General features: G+C 40.0%; 1 protein-coding gene and 1 long non-coding RNA gene across 5 annotated transcripts in view; one reads left to right on the top strand and one right to left on the bottom strand.

Moving 5' to 3' along the window:
* LOC130913237 (mitochondrial sodium/calcium exchanger protein-like) overlaps positions 1-13,187 on the top strand; it is a 55,187-nt gene extending 42,000 nt beyond the window's left edge. For 2 of the 3 annotated variants that reach the window (XM_057831690.1, XM_057831691.1), the window contains exon 13: positions 12,140-13,187. In XM_057831690.1, coding sequence (XP_057687673.1) covers positions 12,140-12,322 — 183 coding nt within the window. In that variant the 3' untranslated portion in view covers positions 12,323-13,187. Of the gene's footprint in view, positions 1-4,293; positions 4,359-12,139 lie in introns of all 3 variants that reach the window. The other variant, XM_057831689.1, reaches the window with a different exon arrangement.
* Positions 13,188-13,988: 801 nt separating this feature from the next.
* Positions 13,989-22,558, bottom strand: part of LOC130913243 (uncharacterized) — a 47,073-nt gene continuing 38,503 nt past the window's right edge. For both annotated transcript variants that reach the window (XR_009062735.1, XR_009062734.1), the window contains exon 4: positions 13,989-21,305. This is a non-coding gene — a long non-coding RNA (uncharacterized LOC130913243). The remainder of the gene's footprint in view (positions 21,306-22,558) is intronic.

The raw sequence follows: 22,558 nt of genomic DNA, 5'->3' as shown, positions 1-22,558 counted from the left end.
TGTTTCGTTTTTTTTGTTGTTGTTGTTGTTTTTGCTAACGAGCAAAAATTAAATTGCCATCAAATAAACATGCATTTTAGTGCATAATATTTATGCGCTTACTTCTTACTGATCTGAAAAAATTTTGCATAAAAGTTCTGAGAATCTTTACTGTTTGTAAAGTGAGGCAGGGCACACTGTTGATTGCCACAGCTCTCTTAGCAGCTAGGTTTACTACATGAGCAAGACATCCTATTTGTGGTCCGAATCCATCTGTGTCATGTACTGAATTAACAATATTTGCAACATTATCTATAGTCACTGGTATGGATTGATTTGGCCTTCTTAACTTCCATTCAGTCATGACAGTTTAGAATTCATCGATGTAGAATATGGACTACGTGTCCCATAATCACTCTGGGCTCACGTAGCCAATGGCATGGGAAATAGCACATCTAGTTTGCCATTTCATGATATCTAGCGTGTGCGCGCATTAAAAAAGTTAGCAAGCGCCACTGAAGTCACGTCTGCTCATGACTACACAACACCAGCATATGACAATCGACTTTCATAAACAGGACGAGTTTGAAGCAGCCATTCGTTGTCAAAGCGAGGTTGTTCGTAGCAGCCAAGTCGGTAACAATGTTTTGGCGGACTTTGTTGTAAATATCCGGCGTTTTGCCGAAAAACAGCCGCCCAGCGTGAAATGTCACTCCTGACGGGAGCGCTCACACGTCAACAACACCGGCGCGCCATAGATGGTCCACAGTCACTCCGGAGGACTGACGCGGCCGGTATACGTTGAACAAAAGGATATAATGGGAACAATTGCCTCCGGCGCTAGTTTTTGCCGGACCTGGAACGAAGATGCATATTGCGCAATTGGTAACGAGGAATCCGAACTTTTAACAGCACGTCTGCCGAGGCGATAAATCGTAGCGGAAAAATTACCACCTTCATTTTTATATATCGCGCGATAAATGGAATTATTGCATATTGCGACAGGCTTAGTTAGAGTGCACTCTTTTTGAAGAAAAAAATGTATATATCAGTCCAATGACTGATACAATCCTACCGGACAGACAGTCCATCTGTTATTCCAGAATTAGCGATGTTCTTGGTTCTTCAATCACGCTGGGTTAGCTCGCCATTGTTGAATCCAATCTGATGTTCTTTTTTTCCAATCAGAAAAAAAACCTGACCTGTATTTAACACAGGTCCTGAGTTACAATCTTTTCAGTTTCAATGTTTCAGTTTCATTTTTGTTGTACAACTTTTTCAAACACTACTGAGAGTAAACACTCAAGAAAATATTTCTAGTCAATTACAAACCATTTTGTATGCAATAAATGACATTTCCATAACACAAAAATGTCAATTAGGCTCTCAAAAGCATTTCTTCATGCAATACTGTAAATCAGACATGTCCACAGTCCGGCCCGGGGGCCAAATGCGGCCCGTGGTCAAATTTCATCCGGCCCCCAGCCTCTGTTATGAAATCAATCATGTCTGGCCCGCACACAGACCTAATAAATTGGTCAGCAGTACTGCCACCAGCATATGAAGTAGCTTACACACTAAATGCTGCTTCTCATTTACCCAATAAAAGGCAGCAGCACTCTAAGCAACATTACCCCGCGTGACATTTTACTCCTAATTCTCTAAAATGGCGACAATCAACAAAAAAAAAGTTGATTGCGACGGCCGACGCTTCAAGGATAGGTGGAAATTGGACTATTTCGTCACTGAAATACGCAAAAACTGTCTGCCTCATTTGCGAAGAGACAGTTGCTGTTTTTAACGGGTTCAATGCGAGGCGATATAACTAAACAGACACGCTGACATGTACGACAAGATTACAGGGAAGGTACGTAGCGAGAAATTGAAGCAACTTTAAGCTAGTTTAATTTTACAGCGAGAAGAGATGAAAGAGAACGCCACAAAGGCGAGTTGCAACACTGTTGTGGAAATTATTAATTAAAAAAATAAAATCATTAATTAAAAAAATAATAAAGCAAATGTGACACACAGAATGGCTTGCTAAAATTTGCATAAATAAATTGTTCTACATAAAGGACGTCAGCTAAGGCCGGCCCCCCACATTTTTACCACACCAAATCTGGCCCCCTTTGTAAATGGTACATATTCCATAACCAAAAACAGAAATTACCTTTCTTTCCCTTTTAAATGGAAAATATATTTTATACCATTTCAAACAGCAGTATATTTTAATGAAAATATCTCACCGAATAGTCTTAACTGACGACGCCTGGTCCTCTTCCTCTCACACAAGGCTTTTGGCCTGCATGAATAAGGTCCTAGCAGTTAGCCATGAATGCAAATTTAGCATTAGCGAATTAGCAAATTGTTCCCACATCTTACCGAGTGGTTTCTGCTCAATATTTTCACGACCGTCTGAATTCGCTTCAAGCAACAGACGCCACACAGCAACAGTTGATGCATTCGTCAATTTGCTTTTCTTTATCTTTTTAAAATTTCTTTCTGGGGCGAACAAAACTTTTCCCCCTCAGAAAAGGCCAACGTTCCAAAAGGAAGTGCGCATGCGCTGACATCATAGTTGTGAGTCTCTGACTTCATTCAAATGTCGCTCATGCCTTCTAGTGTTGAGGGACTCTGACGTAATCCTCACAACAATGTTAGGAGTTTGTCAGGGAACGCGTGTTTGCGTACTGCTGAGATCCCGAGTGAAGAGTGGTCAAGGTGGAAATATTTTTTTTGGTGAATAAATGTGCATAGTGGAAGCTTCTCCCCTTTTTGGTACTATTACACACGTATCCTAGCTACCACGCGTTACAATGTACAAGACATAGATTACACAAGGTGTGTTCTTTGGCCTGTACTGTAAACACACGACAGCTCTGGATGCTAACAATCTACATAATTTTATTGGGATAAGTTTGAAAACGCAATATGCTTACCTTGAATATCTGCTAATAAAACCGGACAGGGACTCTCGCTCCCAACCGGAGTTCCAAACAGCATGCACTGATTACACTCTCGCATCACTAGTTTTGACCAACTTTTGTCTTATCAGGTATTTGCTGCACGCATTTCCCCTGAGGCTCGTCTTGTTAACGACCGACAGTGCTGTCCTGTTCTTCACTTTTCAGATCTGGTTCAAATAGGAAGGGTAGAACTGACGACATGTTGGGAAAGCCAACAAGTGACACGCTGGAATTTCCCCAACGGGACCAGTGACGTCACGCACTACGACGTAACAAGAATGGCGACCTATCACTTAAAATAATTTTACAAACTCTATTAAAACAAAAACAGTAAGAGGGGTTTTAATATCAAATTATTATAACTCATACTAACAATTATCTTTTAAGAATTACTTGTCTTAAAAATAGAGGATCCCTTTAAAAGATGAATATGAGACAATAGATCAGTAAAATAATACAGTGGTACCTCTACATACGAAGTTAATCCGTTCCAGGACCTTGTTTGTAAGTCGAAATGGTCGTATGTCGAGCAGGTTTTTCCCATAGGAATACATTATAATTCCATTAATTCGTTCCACAGCCCAAAAACCTTCACTAAATCCTTAAAAAATACTGCTGGTACTATTACAAATGGCAATTACACATAGCAAAACAAATAAATTATAAATCAAAATCGGAATAATAATAATAATAATAATAATTCCTGTATTAATGTAACGAATCGGGTTCTAATGTGGCGGACGTTTTTTGCTGACCCTGAACGCACCGCGGGGCTGAGGTGCCAGAGACAGACCGGTGAGCTTGAGTTTCACTTTCACTTTGATTGTTTTCTTGAGAACACCGTCAATTGCGGCAGACAGAAGGTGTTTTTGTTTTGAATAAGTTGTGAAATAAATGATAAAAACGTGGCGAAGTTGGCGATTTCTCTGGAGATGTTACCACAATAAGAATTGTCAGCTTAACTTATAAAGACTGGCGAACGATGGTCGGAGGAGGACCGTGGAGATGTATTGTTGAGCCATTTCACGGATGCTAACCCTACGCTCATATTTTTCTGTCATTTGCATCTTCATTTAGAAGGTAAGCGTCAACTTTTTCCTTGTTTCACCACCTGTACCAACTTTTTCTGAAACCAGTGTTGATTTGTCACACAAGAAAATCCGCCGTGCATTCGTCTGCGGTGCTGCCATTGTCGTCGTATTTCGAGCATGTCGTCGGATGTAGAAACAAATGGCGAGTCAAATTTTACGTCGGATGTCGAAAAGTTCGTGTGTCGAAGCGATCGTATGTAGAGGTACCACTGTATTACGAAATGCTATGCAGTTATTCTTAACTGCATCTCTACCAGATATGTTGTTTGGAGTGGGTTTGGGCTGTCTCGTGCAGAGGATCAAAACACACATTGAAGTGCAGGTAATTCACACACACATGCACACGCATGCATGAAACACACGTCATTCATCCTCTGGCAAAAATCATGGAATCACCAGTCTCGGGTGATGTTCACACAGTTGTTTAATGGTGTACAAAATAAAAGTAGATCATTGACATGACCCACTAAAACACTTAAAGAAAACTTGAAATTAAAAACATTGTGGCAATAAAGGGCGTACGTTTGGTCTCAACATTGGTAGGGATGATATAACAGCATAAGCTGCATGTACACTTTTTTAAAATCAACAGCAAAAGGCAAAATTAGAAGCAGGAAATTTAATCAGGAATTTACTTAGATGTTAGCTTGCTCAGTTTTAAATTTGTAATGAAATTTGTGAAATTTGTTATTAAATTCCGAAGGGTTTGGTGAGTGCACCTGTGAAAGTCCTGGCGTTTGGTACTTTTAGCTAGGTTAAAAGCCACTGTAGTAGGAAATGTTTTCTCCACTAGAGGGCACTCGTGGTCTTTGGATGAATGGTGCTTAATTTCTGTAGATTTTTTTTCTCTCGCTGGAATGGCGGGCCACTCAATAATATTCATGACGTTAGCAACTAAGGAGGAGGACACGCTTCTGTTTGTCCCTAATAGTAAATAAATGGAAACGGTGTACGAAGGAGATGTTTACAGCGCTAAACCTACCAATTCTCTCCGAAAATGATGTCCCCTGTGCCAAATTCACTGGTAAAGATGTGGAGGAAGTTAAAGAGACGGCTCGAGTGTCAAGGGCTGAAAAAGACGGAAAAAAGAAACAAGCCGACCTAAGCTTAGCCTTAGCTTTTTTATCGACACCTTTTTCTTACGCCACTATGACATTGTCCTGTTTCAACAATCCATCCTTTACCACCATATGCCCTGTCTTTCTTATGTATTATATCCTCTGGTTGTCTTACCTCTCTGACCGTTCTTTTGGGCAATTTACATTGCTATATTTGTGTAGCGATCGCAAATGCTACTCGTTGACAGCCAATGAGCACTTTTAATTTTTTCAGTAATAACAAATCTTAATTCTATTATTTACACTTCCAGCTTACTAAAGTTGTCTTTTTACAGCGGAAAAGGTAACAGTGACAGTCAGATACCATTTTAATTTTTTCAGGTCATTCATTGTCAGACAGAAACAGCACGGCAAAACGCCATGCTAAAAAATAAGTAAAAAATATCAAAAGGGCTTACCTCTCCATCCTCTGAAGGGCCATGCCCCCCAACAAAATGTTTACTGCATATGAAATGTGAATGGCTTCACCTTGCTGGCATTAAATGTCCGCGCAAGTTGATCTATTCTTCACATTTTTTCCTCCGACATTTTGGTTTCGGGAAACGTATGAAGAAAACATCCTTCATATGTCGTAATGTCTAGAGTCGTTTCTATAAGTTCCATATCAGCAGTGCTTGATCGGCATGTTCGTTTTTGAATGATTACCGGCGAAAACTAGCCGAAATATAATGCAAGGGCATGTCTATAATGTCCAACTTCCACTTTACAATGCGACATCACGGTCTCAAAATAGCATTCGTGCAGTATTAATTTAAAGCACTACGTAAAGTAAATAGCAGTTTATTCAGCTACATTAGCCCAACTAATAATATGACTTTTATTCTCGTAGTCATACTATTACCATGAGAAAAAAAAAGTCGAACTGTTACTACCAGAATAAAAGTCGTATTAATTTGTTGGGCTAATGTAGCTGAATAAACTGCTGCTTACTTTCCGTAGCGCTTTGCCTCTGCTAAAATCCACAATATTGAAAGCATATTGTGTCTTTAAAATCAGTTTTAAAAATAAGTAAAAGGAAATCCTTCATATTTTGGCTCATCTACATCAAATCATGATCAATACAATGATTTATAGCCTACCAGCACTTCGTCGTAGCTCCCAGCTACGTAGTAGCTTTACGACGTGAGTGACATGATAGCAAATTGGAATAATATTGTGAATCTCCTGAGTCTATATTTTAGAATCTGCTTCATAAATAAGGAAATATTTTCTCTTTTGGCTCATCAAATTATAATCAATAGATGGCTGTACGTTGATGCTTCGTCGTAGCTCCCAGCTAAGGTACAGTACATGTACAGTGCCTTGCAAAAGTATTCGGCCCCCTTGAATCTTGCAACCTTTCGCCACATTTCAGGCTTCAAACATAAAGATATGAAATTTAATTTTTTTGTCAAGAATCAACAACAAGTGGGACACAATCGTGAAGTGGAACAACATTTATTGGATAATTTAAACTTTTTTAACAAATAAAAAACTGAAAAGTGGGGCGTGCAATATTATTTGGCCCCTTTACTTTCAGTGCAGCAAACTCACTCCAGAAGTTCAGTGAGGATCTCTGAATGATCCAATGTTGTCCTAAAGGACCGATGATGATAAATAGAATGCACCTGTGTGTAATCAAGTCTCCGTATAAATGCACCTGCTCTGTGATAGTCTCAGGGTTCTGTTTAAAGTGCAGAGAGCATTATGAAAACCAAGGAACACACCAGGCAGGTCCGAGATACTGTTGTGGAGAAGTTTAAAGCCGGATTTGGATACAAAAAGATTTCCCAAGCTTTAAACATCTCAAGGAGCACTGTGCAAGCCATCATATTGAAATGGAAGGAGCATCAGACCACTGCAAATCTACCAAGACCCGGCCGTCCTTCCAAACTTTCTTCTCAAACAAGGAGAAAACTGATCAGAGATGCAGCCAAGAGGTCCATGATCACTCTGGATGAACTGCAGAGATCTACAGCTGAGGTGGGAGAGTCTGTCCATAGGACAACAATCAGTCGTACACTGCACAAATCTGGCCTTAATGGAAGAGTGGCAAGAAGAAAGCCATTTGTCAAAGATATCCATAAAAAGTCTTGTTTAAAGTTTGCCACAAGCCACCTGGGAGACACACCAAACATGTGGAAGAAGGTGCTCTGGTCAGATGAAACCAAAATGGAACTTTTTGGCCACAATGCAAAACGATATGTTTGGCGTAAAAGTAACACAGCTCATCACCCTGAACACACCATCCCCACTGTCAAACATGGTGGTGGCAGCATCATGGTTTGGGCCTGCTTTTCTTCAGCAGGGACAGGGAAGATGGTTAAAATTGACGGGAAGATGGATGCAGCCAAATACAGGAATATTCTGGAAGAAAACCTGTTGGTATCTGCACAAGACCTGAGACTGGGACAGAGATTTATCTTCCAACAGGACAATGATCCAAAACATAAAGCCAAATCTACAATGGAATGGTTCAAAAATAAACGTATCCAGGTGTTAGAATGGCCGAGTCAAAGTCCAGACCTGAATCCAATCGAGAATCTGTGGAAAGAGCTGAAGACTGCTGTTCACAAACACTCTCCATCCAACCTCACTGAGCTCGAGCTGTTTTGCAAGGAAGAATGGGCAAGAATGTCAGTCTCTCGATGTGCAAAACTGATAGAAACATACCCCAAGCGACTTGCAGCTGTAATTGGAGCAAAAGGTGGCGCTACAAAGTATTAACGCAAGGGGGCCGAATAACATTGCACGCCCCACTTTTCAGTTTTTTATTTGTTAAAAAAGTTTCAATTATCCAATAAATTTTGTTCCACTTCACGATTGTGTCCCACTTGTTGATGCTTGACAAAAAATTAAAAATTTATCTCTTTATGTTTGAAGCCTGAAATGTGGCGAAAGGTTGCAAGGTTCAAGGGGGCCGAATACTTTTGCAAGGCACTGTACGTAAAGTGTGTAGCGGTTTACCCTATACAGTATAATAATACGACTTATTTTCTTGTATTACCAGTACGACTTTAATCTCGTGGTCCTTTTTTTTGTTTGTTTCTTCTCCTTGATTTGACCCTAATCCTGCATCGTACTTTGGCTTAATGTGGTTATGCAATATATTATAGTACAGTATAATAATAACAGTTTACATAATCATCTTAAGATAAAACATTTTAAGGATTTTCTCACAATGTTACTAATTACTTGAGTACTCCATTCACCAAATACTTTTTTACTCAAACAGTGGGGAGAACAAGTATTTGATACACTGCCGATTTTGCTGGCTTTCCCAGCAAAAAATACAAAAAAACAATATCACGTTGTATGAGTTTTAAATAATAAATCTGCATTTAATTGAATGAAAAAAGTATTTGATAAATCACAAAAATCGAACTTAATGGTACAGAAACCTTTGTTTGCTATTACAGATACCAAACGTTTCCTGTAGCCCTTGACAAGGTTTGCACACACTGCAGCAGGGATTTTGGCCCACTCCTCAATGCAGATCTTCTCCAGAGCCTTCAGGTTTCGGGGCTGCTGCCGGGCAACATGGACTTTCAGCTCCCTCCATAGATTTTCTATCGGGTTCAGATCTGGTGGCTGGCTAGGCCACTCCAGGACCTTAAGATGTTTCTTACGGAGCCACTCTTTAGTTGCCTTGGCTGTGTGCTTTGGGTCGTTGTCATGCTGGAAGACCCAGCCACGACCCATCTTAAGGACTCTCACTGAAGGAAGGAGGTTGTCAGCCAAGATCTGGCAATACATAGCCCCATCCATCCTCCCCTCAATATGGTGCGGTCGTCCTGTACCCTTGGCAGAGAAGCAGCCCCAAAAAAACTAATGTTTCATCCTCCATGTTTCACGGTTGGGATGGTGTTCTTGGGGTTGTACTCATCCTTCTTCTTCCTCCAAACACGACGAGCCGAGTTCGGACCAAAAAGTTCCATTTTGGTCTCATCCGACCACATGACCTTCTCCCAGTGCTCCTCTGGATCATCCAGATGGTCAGTGGCAAACTTCAGACGTGTCTGGACATGCACTGGCTTCAGCAGCGGGACCTTGCGTGCGCTGGAGGATTTGAATGCATGACGGCGTAATGTGTTTCCTATGGTTTTCTTTGAGACTGTGGTTCCAGCTCTCTTCAGGTCATTGACCAGGTCCTGCCGTGTAGTTCTGGGCTGATCCCTCACCTTCCTCATGATTAGTGATGCCCCACGAGGTAAGATCTTGCATGGAGCCCCAGAACGAGGCAGATTGACCTTCAACTTGAACTTCTTCCATTTTCTAATAATCGCTCCAACAGTTGTTACCTTCTCACCAAGCTGCTTGCTTATTTTCCTGTAGCCCATCCCAGCCTTGTGCAGGTCTATTATTTTATCCCTGATGTCCTTACACAGCTCTTTGGTCTTGGCCATTGTGGAGAGGTTGGAGTTTGTTTGTTTGAGCATGTGAACAGGTGTATTTTATACAGGTAACAAGTTCAAACAGGTGCAGTTACTTCCGGTAATGAGTGGAGAACAGGAGAGGTTCTTAAAAAAGAACCAAGAGCCGAAATATTTACTAGTTGGTAATGTATCAAATACTTATTTCATGCAGTTAAATACAAATGTATTATTTAAAAATTATACAATGTGATTTTCTGGATTTTTGTATTAGATTCCGTCCTTCACAGTTGAAGAGAACATATGATACAAATTACAGACCTCTACATGGCTTGCAAGTGGGGAAACCAGCAAAATCGGCAGTGTATCAAATACTTCTTCTCCCCACTGTACTTGAGTTTGGGCTGGGCGATATGGCCTTAAGTACGTATCACGGTATATTGAGCAGATTTACCTCGATAATGATAAATGACGATAATATAATATTAATACAAATTAACTGTTTCTCTGTGCTTTTTTTTTTTTACCTAATTTGCTCTTTTGCCAATGAAACATTTAAGGCAGTCATGACACAGAATAAAGCAAGCACATACAGAAAAATAGCTGTGGCCATTAAACGGTCACATTATAGGCTTCACTGTTGGATTGTAATTTATGCTGAATGCTTTACCATCATAAAATATATCAAAGAAATCACACACACACACACAGATACAAAATAACGCGACACACTAATTGCTAGATGCAGTCCGTGCCTGAAGCTAAATTGCTCTTTTGCCAATGAAACATTTAAGATTTTATCATGGCAGTCATGACACAGAATAAAGCAAGCACATACAGAAAAATAGCTGTGGCCATTAAACGGTCATATTATAGGCTTCACTGTTGAATTATAATTTATGATGAATGCTTTACCATCATAAAATATATCAATTACACACACAGATACAAAATAATGCGACACACTAATTGCTAGATGCAGTCTGTACCTGAAGCTATATTGCTCTTTTGCCAATGAAACATTTAAGATTTTATGATGGCAGTCATGACACAGAATAAAGCAAGCATACAAAAAATACATACAGAAAATAGCTGTGGCCAATAAACTGTCATATCATAGGCTTCACTGTTGAATTATAATTTATGATGAATGCTTTACCATCATAAAATGTATCAAAGAAATCACACACACACACCGATTCAAAATAATGTGACATACTAATTGCAAGATGCAGTCCGTGCCCAATCCACTCATTAAGTTCAGCCGTTTTGACAAGGTTAGAGCCGCTATCAGACTCCATCACGTTCATTTGTAGCGTTAGCCGGCAAGAATCTACTTAATGTCGGTTGAAAGTTCAGCGAAGCTCCCTTAAGGCCAACTCCATCATGTTTGCTTGTAGCACTGGCCGCTAGCGTTAGCCTACCGGGCTTCTGTTCGTTTGAGTTCCTGATAACCCTGCGACTTCATACCAGAGGTTGCGCTAGACATTTTCGTTGTCTGTCATTTTGACTGACAGGGTCATAAAAATCCGGTCATAATCTATTTTTACCCGTCACTTAATTTTTAAAAAGGGTAATGATGACATATTCAATAGAATTTCGTTTTAAATCTTCTAAATATATATTTAATGCATCTTACCAGATATAAAATGACTACTACATAGTCTGTGGTGATAGTTTGGTGCCCACATTTCTTGTCGAATTACAGCAGTCCATCTCGCTCTCCTCTTCGGGTCTCCCAGAATACGGTAGAACTTCAGTCTCTCCGTCTATCTTCTCTGTTACTGCAACCAACCGCCACACATGGCTTCACCATTTTGATTATTAATGTTAACGAGCAGAAAAACACGCCGTAATAGGAGGCATGTACGTAGCGGTAATGTGTAAACACGACGAGCTAACGGACAATATGGCGGCACCAGTCAGGGGGGCGGAGTTGTGACGTCATGTGATTGGGGTCTATACACAGGCGGCAATCTAGTCCACCAATTGGATGACGCGCTGGCACACCGGGTGCACCAATAAGAACCTCGCGTTGATGTGTCAATCACGGTGCCGCCGCCAGACCCCGGTGACGCTACAATATTCTGACAGAATAGCCAACGACGTCATGCATTAAGAGAGACAATAGCTAATTAATATGCTCACTTGCCACCCTGTGGTCTGGGGTGTGAATTGCAACCTGTCAAAATGACGGACTTCAGTTTTTTCCGTCACCGTTTTAGAAAACCGGTCAACGACGGAAAATATTCGGTTAACGCGACCCCTGATGAAGGTAAGCACACTGAGTGCTTTCTTAAAACACTCTTAAAACATAGCCGAACAACAGATTCAAAGCGGGATGAAAATACTTTTCTTGTTTTAATAAATTACTGAATTTACCGACATGGTCAAAATTACGTCGGTCATCATGAAGAATTTCGGTAACGGAAAATTTTCGGTATACCGCCCGGCTCCAACTTGAGTACATTTTTTCAGATGACTACTTTTAATTGAGTAATGTTATTTTGAAGTAACACTACTCTTACTTGAATAAAATTTTGGGCTACTCTATCCACACCTGTTACTACATTACTGTATTTATAAAATCTATCGCCATCCATGAATTAACCACTGCTTCTTTTCCTTCTCAGTTGGAACCAGAGGGACTGCTGACGTGGATCCTGGCAGGTTCTCTAGGGTTGTCTTTGGTTCTGTCCTTCCTCATCGTTCCATTGAGCCGTTTCCACTTGGGTCGGCCTTACGGCGTCTTTCTCCTCACCTTCTACGCCATTTTCCTCTTGGTTGCTCTGCTCGCCGAGTTTCACATTGTTTAAGCAATGGAGACACTACTCTGTAGAGGCCAGTCTCACAGAAGGGAAGTGAAATTGACACACTGGAACCACCAAAGCACTGTTTTTATTCTCAGTTTAACTGCTGCTTGTAAATGTAAAATTATATTCATCGTATGAAGCAGTTTTTACTGGCGAATGCCAGACCATGAATGTGCCATAGTATTTTTAAAAATCTGACACTGTAATGCGGGTGTCCAAAAAAAGGACAAATCAATGAAGCAGTTTTGCTTTTTAACTTTATATAATCACTAAGTGTACAGTACATGACAATCAAGATCATTTGGAAGCAATTACAGTATTATGCTTTTCACACAGTGTTGTCTTTTTTATTTTCACAACCTGCCAAAAATGAGTCTGAAGAGTTTATTAAAATCCCTGTACTAAGTACAGCAATTAAGTATCCATCCATCCATTATCTTCTATAAAGGAACATTTGCAGTAAGTGCTTGAGGAATGAGTTGAGAAAAGACTAGACTCAGGGTTTCAGGGCCGTGCAGAGACCTGGAGGGGCAGGTACTCATAAATCAAAAGGGGCAAATGAATAAGAATTTAATACACTTTACAACAACATAATTTCCAGTTTAACAGTATAATTGGCTGTGACTGTCACAGACTTTAATTGGGAGGGGGAATAGTGAATAGAAATCAACACTGTCATCAACACTTTTTGGCTGTGACTCAGTCAAGTCTTTGCCTCTTTTGTTCCTTCAATGTCTATATCCAAATTTCCTTCCTCAACTTGTTGTTCATCTGAGAACAAACAAAAAAAACGTTCAAAACAATTTTGCATTGTGAAATAAACATGGGAAAAAAATGTATTAAATTCTTTTTTTCCGTTTGCAAGTGATTTTTTTTTTTTGTTCTACTTGTGTTTTTTCTTTGTTACAGGTTAAAAATCACTAATTACTAGTGCATGAGTTTTGTCTCCCCCCTTGTCGCGTTTTTAGAGACACAAGTCACCCGTAACTACTTTAGAAAAAAAAAACTACCAGTACAGCCAAATAATCTGTTGTAAAACACAATCACAAAAATATTACTCCAAGTCATGGTTAAAAACTATCAAATTAATTGTTCTTTGGGTGTTTTTTTTAATTTAATTTTTTTTTTTTTATATATATCTTTTTATTTGAATTTTTTAATGCAGTACATCTCAGCCAGAACAGAAATAACAGATCTATTAATCTTAGCATGGTCATCTGGTATACGAACGAAAAGTGAACGTTTAGACTGACACAATTCCAGAGTTGTGATTGGCTGTTTTGTGAGCAGGTTCTTCTTACATACATCACTAACAAAACAAAATACAGCAAGACCCACACACACACACACACAAAAAAAAAAAAAAAAACAACCAAAAAAAACAAGAAAATAAACATTAATAGTTCAATGTTACCATAGATAACATTGATATTATAATGAACAAGAAATAAGATGAAGTTGCTTTCTTGAGAAATCGTGAGTCCATCTAAGTAGTCTTTAAAAAAACTATGAATAAAAACTATCAAATTAATTGTTCGGGTGTTTTTTTTTTTTTTTTTTTTTTTTAAGTTATCTACAAGTGTTTTCTGAGCATGTCCAGATGGATTTTTGGAGAAACACCAATAGACCCCACTCACATGACGTCGCAACCACGCCTCCACGCCATATTGTCCGTCAGCTCGTCGGGTTTATGCATGACCGCTACGTAAATTCCTCCTATTATGGCGTGTTTTTCTGCTCGTTAACATTAATAATCAAAATGGTGAAGGCGTGTGTGGCGGTTGGTTGCAGTAACAGAGAAGATAGACGGAGAGACTTGAAGTTCTACCGTTTTCCGAGAGACCCGGAGAGGAGAGCGAGACGGACTGCTGCAATTCGACGAGAAAACTGGGCACCAAACGATCACCACAGACTATGTAGTAGTCATTTTACACCTGGTAAGATGCATTTAATATATGTTTAGAGGGTTTTGGGCTGACAACCACAATTAAGATCATTGCGAGGCTAATCGCCGAAAACATACAGTTTCAAATTCAAGATGTTTATTTCTTACACCATCATTATTTTTTGAATACCGTAATTTCCCGAATATAAGGCGCACCCGTGTATAATGCGCACCCCAAATTTACTTGTAAAATCTAGGGGAAATTATTGTACCCGTTTATAACGCGCACCCTAATTTTAGCACCAATAAATAGAAGAATACAAGAAAACAGAGCTTGTGTACAGATACAGAGATGTCATTTTATTGACTGGTGAAACACAGCTCAAGCATAGCACATTGGTAGTTCAAAACATTAACGTGAACTGACAATATTTACGGTAATAATATGATTTGACTAGCCTGGTACACCAGACTCAACGCTGTTCCAGCTATTGAGTCTGGCCACCCTTCCCACGGAAACAATTTCCAGGGCGGAGCAAGCCACAGCATACAGACAGCGGAGTGGACCAATCAGCGACGGGCAGACGTGACGTTAGAAAAATGGCGACTTCAGGATGACGGACTTGCGCGCGGAAGTAAACATACGAAGAGAGCGGAGTTTATTCGACATGGCTAGCGCGAGACAGATTGTTGTCAGTGACTCGTGTCGATGTGTTTTTGGTCATTTAAAACTGATTTTACCGTGGATTGGAACATATTCTCGGCTCTGCCGTTCACCGTCTGTGTTGCTGAAGGGACGACTTTCGACGCGCAAGAGTGACGTTGCTTGTGAAGAACACGTGACGCAAATAAACGAATCTGATTTGTCGATTGATTTTGTATCTGCTCGAAAAGGCCGTTAATGGGAGGGGTTCCAGACTATTTCTCTCAGTGTTTGAAAAATACAGGGAGAATAGTCTGGCAGAGCCAGGCTATGATTTGACAACTTCTCCAACTTACCAGAATCTAGGAGAAAACAAAACAGATGTGACTTTTCTTATAAAGGCTGCTGTATAACTTGCTCGTTTCCTCATGATGAATAAATGTTTCTTCCATGGATTGATACGGTAAAATGAAAGTGAGAACGTAAGTCGGAAATCCGTGAGAGGCTCATAGCTGTCAGCACGACACTAGTAACAAAAGGAACTATTGTTATTTGGGTTTGAGTTTCCCGAGGGACCGATATAGTTGACGGACACAGGAAGTGTGTGTCCTTACATTTGTTATAGTCCGAATTTCGGAGCTGCAATAAACGTCGACTCAAATGAGTTCAAGAAACTAAATTCTGTGCTTTATGAAGAGTGAAAAAAGCAGAATTTAACACAGACGAAATCATTTGGCCGAATGAAGTAATACCGAAACAAAACGGTGACGTCACGTACCGCAATGGTCGGCAACGGGTGGCCGCATACGTTTCTTCAACACAACGTGGCCGTGTCAATGAAAAAAATCGGTTTATATATATATGTAATACATATATATTTCTGTCTCCATCCATGTACCCGTTTATAATGCGCACCATGAGTTTACCAGTTGATTTTGGGGGGAAAAAAAGTGCGCGTTATATTCGGGAAATTACGGTAATATTTAGCTGGTACCAAGTGAAAGAAGCTGGCCTCGTCTACGGATCATCAGTTAAACAGGGGTGTCCAAACTTTTTGCAAAGGGGGCAAGATTTGGTGTGGTAAAAATGTGGGGGGCTACCTGGGTTGATTTACGTAGAACAATACATTTAAAGAAATTTTAGCAAGCCCTTCTGTGTGTCATATTTGCTTTATTATTATTTTTTTTAATATAAAATTTCAACAATCTTGCCTTTGTGGCGTTCTCTTTCGACCCTCGGGCTCTTGCGAAATACTGCTGCTGTGAAATTAAATTAGCTTCAAGTTGCTTTAATTTCTCGTTGCGTATCTTCCGCGACTGTCTTTTTGCAAATGAGGCAGACACAGTTGTGTATTTTATTGAAGAAATAGTCCAAAATGCGAAGAAATAGTCCAAAATGCGCCTATCCTTGACGCGTCGCAGTCACCTTTTTAAAACAATTTTTTTTTATTGATTGTCGCCATTTTAGAAAATTGGAAGTAAAGGGTCACACGGGGTAATGTAATTTTGCTTAAAGTGCTGCTCTTAAAGTTTTTCAAACTTTTGTGAGAATAGGCTGATTTTGTGTGGACAAGATAGTTGTAGATATCAGGGTAGCAGATGTCAGGCAGAGAGGGCGAAGACAGCGGGTCGAAAAATATCGATTTAGGCATCAAATATGGATCTGGTGAATGGATAGACTGAAGCTTTTCCACATAACGCATTTTATGCAACGCATCCAATGAGTTTACAGCGTCAGATAACACTGGGGCTTCCATGAATTGCTCTATAACTTGCACGACTAATTGAAAACAATGAGAATAGATCTAAAAAATGACGGACAATACGGCAGCCTCGGGCTCTTGCGAAATACTGCTGTTATGGATATGCAGTGCTAAACAAAAGCGTTCATAGCCCTGATTTAAAGGAACTAACAGTTTGAGCATACTTTAGACCTTCAGGTAACTTGTTCCAGCTAATAACTCAATGCTGCTTCACCCAGCTCCGTTCTTGGAACATACAGGAGACCGGTTCCACACGACCTTAGGGGTCTAGATGTTTCACAAGAATCTAACAAATCAAGCATGTATTTTGGTCCAAAGCCATTAAGTGTTTTGTAGACGAGCAGTAGTATTTTATAGTCTGTTCTTAGACTCACTGAAAGCCAGTGTAACGATTTCAAAGCCGGTGTAATGTGGTCCGGTTTAACTTGTATTTGTGAGGACTCTGGCTGCAGCATTCTGTACTAGCTGCAGCTTCCTGACGAACTTTTTATCAAGACCTGTAAATATACTGTTGCAATAGTCCCATCTGCTGAAAATGAATGCATGCATACGTTTTTCTATGTCTAGTTGAGTCAGAAGCCCCTTAATTCTAGCAATATTTTTTAGGTGGTAATAAGCAGATTTAGTGACGGACTTTAGATGGCTATCAAATTTTAGGTCTGAGTCAATAATAACGCCAAGGTTTTTGACTTGATTTGTAGCTGTAAGTAACATTTTGCTAAGGTGCCTCCTAATCTTTGACCTTTCCTTTTTTGGCCCAAAAATGATCACTTCTGTCTTCTTCACATTTAACTGGAGAAAATTCTGGCACATCTATTCATTGATATGATGAATGCATTTACTCAGGGAGACTAAGGGACTATAATCATGTGGGGACACAGAAATGTAGAGTTGTGTGCCATTTGCAGAGGTGTGATAGGAGATGTCATACTGTTCCATAATCTGAGCTCGGGGAAGCATATAGATGTTAAATAAGAGTGGTCCAAGAATTGACCCTTGAGGGACTCCACACGTGAATTTGGTTCGTTCCGACTGATGGTTTCCGATTGATACAAATAAATACCTATCATGTAAATAAGATGTGAACCACTGAACAACAGTGTTAGTAAGCGCTACCCAGTGTTACAATCTGATGAGTAGTATGTTGTTATCAACCATGTCGAATGCGGCGCTGAGATCCAATAGTAGCAGAACAGATGATTTGCCTGTATCAGTATTCCGACGAATATCATTTAGGACTTTAAGCACGGTCTCAGAGCTGTGTTGTGGCCGAAATCCAGACAGAAATGAGTTAAAAAGATTGTTTTGCATCATAAAAACCTGAATCTGTTCGAACACAACCCTTTCGATAATTTTCCCCAGGAATGTCAGTTGATATGAGCCTATAATTACTAATGGTTGAGGCATCCAGATTTGTTTTTTTTTTAGAAGAGGTTTTTAAAGTCTGTGGAAACTCTGCTGTTTGGAGAGAAGCCTTTTAATCTGAAGTATGTCTGGGGCTATAAAAAACAGTTTTGATAAAGTTTGAAGGAAGGATGTCAAGGCAGCATGTTGTGGGCTTTAATTTTGACACACATTGAAACTTAAAAGAACAATACTGCAATGGGCTAAGGAGAGGTAATCGTGGACTGTGTGAATGACTGGATGAAGGTTATTTTCAGTGATGAGTCAAGAATCTGCATTGGACAAGGTGATGATGCTGGAACTTTTGTTTGGTGCCGTTCCAGTGAGATTTACAAAGATGACTGCCTGAAGAAAACATCAAAATTCCCTCAGTTCTTATGTTATGGGGCTGCATGTCAGGCAAAGACACTGGGGAGATGGCTGTGGTTAAACCTTAAACAAGTTTACATTGAAATTTTAGACAGCTTTCTTATCCCTTCAATTGAAAATGTCATTTTCCAAGTGGACAATGCATCATGCCACAGAGCTAAAACTGTTAAACGCAAAGAATGACGAACTGTCATGTCAATAGGTAATGAAGTCCATGATATGCCGTAAATAAATGCCTACGATGGATTAGCAACATGGAAAACGAATGAATGCATTAAATTGTTTGATTCCTGGCTAGTTGTGGGAGTGTAACGGTTAACAAATAGTTCTTGTATTAAAATAATGTTTTAGTAATTGTTGAAGGTAAAAAGTTACAGTATTTATTGAAAGTCGTTTCATTCATATTGAAAATTACTTGTTTGTAAATATTTGTATAGTAATTGCTTTGGTTACCACTAGTCTCGCGAGATTTGCGTGGCGTGAGTTACAGCGAGACCTGCTCTCGCTCAGACAAAAAAGGACTTCCATTAAGCCACACGCAGCAGCAGAGACTTGACGAGCTGCATAGAAATAAACAGGTGCTAGCTGCGCAAGGTATTTTCTGTTATATTATGATATGTACAATGTGTTTGTAACTGTTATTAATTGGACTATTGTTTTGTAAAGCTTTGTATGCACACGAGTTCGCGTTCAATCGCCCAGGACCTCCAAAGTGGCAGGCGGCCACGAGGTTAGCTTTGTTTTCTGTTTAGCACGTTACCTTTTTTTGTTTAAGTGTCTAAGCTTTATTTGTACATCTTTTAGTTTTCACGGCATTCGAAGGCATTTCACAGAAAAGCAATAAAGTGCCCGTCTTTTGAGAAACCGTGCCCTGCGATGTCATTTTGGAAGCTACAGAAGCTTCATTAAAGACGCGCTCCCACACCTCAAACTCTTTAAGTGCTTCATCAACTGGGTCCGCCGCAGCCAGGGCAAGGGCGAGAGCAGAAGCAGCAAAAGCACGTCTTCTCTACGCAGAAGAAGAGATGAAGTTGAAACTTGAAAAAGCTAAGTTGGAAGCATCCATGGACTTGCTCAATGCTAAAAAAGAAACGGCAGCAGCCGTTGCTGAGGCAGAAGCACTCGAAGCTGCTGTAGAGAACGAGATGGAAGAGCATCGCAGCAGTTTAAGTGCTGATTCTGCTCTTTTAGAAGCTCAAAAACGCATTGAACAATATGTTACCGAACAAGCGAAAGAAAGAGAGTCAGAACTTCATGATGCTGGTGTCCTGCCAAAAACGGAACCAAGTCACACTTACAGTTATTCTCCTTCACAGCTTAAACCGGAAGCTAAACCTTTCTTAACAAACCAAGCTCATGCATCTTCTCATCTCACCACACAACGAACTCACACTTATAAGGATGAAGGTCTTCAAAGGCATCGTGGAGTGATGTTCGAGAAACCATGTGACACTCCTATGCTGCTATCTGGACATCGACATGTGAATGTTCATCACGTACCTCAACGCGTCAACACACCTTCAGTCTCCAACAACAACAATGATAATATGAGTGACTTTGTAAGGTACTTTGCTCGAAGGGAACTTGTAGCTACAGGTTTGCTTCAGTTTAATGACAAGCCACAAAACTATCGTGCATGGAAACGTTCTTTTCAGAACGCCACACAAGACTTGAACCTGACACCATGTGAAGAGATGGACCTTCTGCTTAGGTGGCTTGGCAAAGAGTCGTCAGAACATGTTGAACAGATAAGAGCAATACACATAAACAATCCACAAACGGGATTGGACATGATACGGGATAGGCTCGAACGAACTTATGGCTCAGCAGAAGCAATAGAAGATGCTCTCTTCAAACGAGTGGATGCCTTTCCAAAATTAGCAAACCGAGATCATTCAAAATTAACAAAATTGAGTGATCTTCTGATGGAACTTGAATCAGCCAGAGCAGAAGGAGACCTGCCTGGTCTCTCTTTTCTTGACACAGCAAGAGGCATTCACCCAATTGTGCAAAAACTTCCATTTAATATGCAGGAGAAGTGGGCAACAATTGGTTCACTGTACAAGCAGGAATATAATGTTTCATTTCCTCCCTTCCACTATTTTGTAGAATTTGTCAGCCAACAGGCTCAAATTAAAAATGATCCAAGCTTCAATTTTATGTCACCTTCGAATACGTAGCACCCGGTTGCTTACGTAAACGTAGAAGCGCCTGGTTTCATTGGAAATGTAGCCCAAAACTACTTTGCTGTCTGTATAAAAGGTTGTGGCATCCAGCTGGAGGTCGAGCTCTTCCGAGATTAGGTCTGCTAACTCTACCGCAAGCACAGCAGCACAGAGTTCCAACCTTGGAATTGTTTGCTCTGGAAGAGGAGTCAACTTTGCTTTGCCCATTACAAATCCTACATGACTATCTCCTGCTCTGCCCAAGAGATGATAAAAACACCTTACTTTGCACACAAGAGGACTGCCACGCACATTATTTGGATAAAAAACGAGTGATAGTATGTGTATTGTTTTTCGATCCATTAGCTGCAATCACGAACAAGTCCTCAGACGGAAACCAACAAATCGGAACGTTTGACCAACTCATGGACTGCTACATGCTTGACATGCATTGTCAACATGCCTTGTGTAGGAACTGGCATTAAATGCAACATATGCTGTCAGTCATTTGGATTAAACTTGATTTTATTGATTTGATTTTCGTCAAGTACTCTTATCCCTATCTCCCACCTCCGGGTGACGACGCGCACCGGGCGGAAAGTAGTTCCCCCTCCCTGGGGGCCGATTAATATCTCCCGCAGTTTGAAGAGGCTCACGAGCCTGGGCCAGGGCCCTGCACCGTCAGTCACACTCCCCTATGAGGCGCCGGGTCGTTGTCGTTGGTAACGCCATGGACGGGTGCCGGGTCGTTGTCGGGTCTGTTTTCAGAGGGAAAAGTGTTAGATTTCATCCCTACAAAAGTCTAGAATTGTTCTGAACAAGATAATTTATTGTTTTTGAGATGAACTGCAAAATCTTTAACGTAAACCCATAAATTTTAAATTTAAATTATGGAACAATCTTGAGTTCATTACTTCGAGAGTGTAAAAATATTCATATATTTAAGTTGCACTATAAACAATTCATTTGGTCAAAATATATTCAGGGAGGGTCTTAAATGTATATATATGTTTGTGGAAGTCTTCTTACATATTGGTATGGATACACGCAATATAAATGTGTGTGAACTGTATATTAGAGGTTGCGCTAGACTTTTTCGTTGTCTGTCATTTTGACTGACAGGGTCATAAAAATCCGGTCATAATCTATTTTTACCTGTCACTTAAATTTTTAAAATGACTATATCTTGATGCAGTCACTATATGTATATACACACAATAATACATTAATACTTTATAATATAAAGTAACTAACGTTAGTGAAGTCATGGATTACAGTAAACAGGCCAGTGCTGTGTTTCCATATATATTTTTATTATATTATGTATATACAGGATATATATATATATATACATATATATATATATATATATACACCCCCCAAGTTATAATATTAAATATTATATAATTCCATTATATATATATTTTTTAATTTTTTAAAATTATTATTATTAAATAAAAATGCACGTTGATGCAACGCACATAAAAGCAACTTTTTAAAAAAGTCGTTAGAAAATTTTATGGATTACAATCCGCTAGCTTGTTGTTTCCTGTTGTCTTCCGAAATACACCTGGGTGACGGCGCGTCAAGTGTTCGTTCATAGCCGACGTGCTACCGTGGTATGCGAACTCAGTTTAGCAAAAAGAGTACACACAGTGGTGGCACCCTCCATATTTTCCTTGAAATAATTTCAAGCTGTGGCTCGTCTGGTCCGCTTTTTTGGCTTTATGCCGCTTTAACCGTGTTATCACTTGCCCTTCTTGGTAATTGGCGGTGTTTTCAACTGCTTGCCGCAGTGAGGAGTGAACCGGCGATTCACTTGATTCGTTGTCATCCTTCATTCTCCATTGCATCAGTCCCTCTTTTTTCACCTCTTTAATCAACACCATCGTCGTTTTGGGTCTTTTTGAAGAAACTTCGGACACTCAGTTGCCTTGACATTTTTCCGAATGAGGCCAACGACGTCATGCATCAAGAGAGACAATAGCTAATTAATATGCTCGCTCGCCAC

The sequence above is a fragment of the Corythoichthys intestinalis genome, chromosome 3 (genome assembly GCF_030265065.1).
Source record: "Corythoichthys intestinalis isolate RoL2023-P3 chromosome 3, ASM3026506v1, whole genome shotgun sequence".
NCBI classification, from domain to species: domain Eukaryota; kingdom Metazoa; phylum Chordata; class Actinopteri; order Syngnathiformes; family Syngnathidae; genus Corythoichthys; species Corythoichthys intestinalis.
Note: the sequence above shows the minus strand (reverse complement) of the source record. Positions and strands in the feature narration are given on the sequence as shown.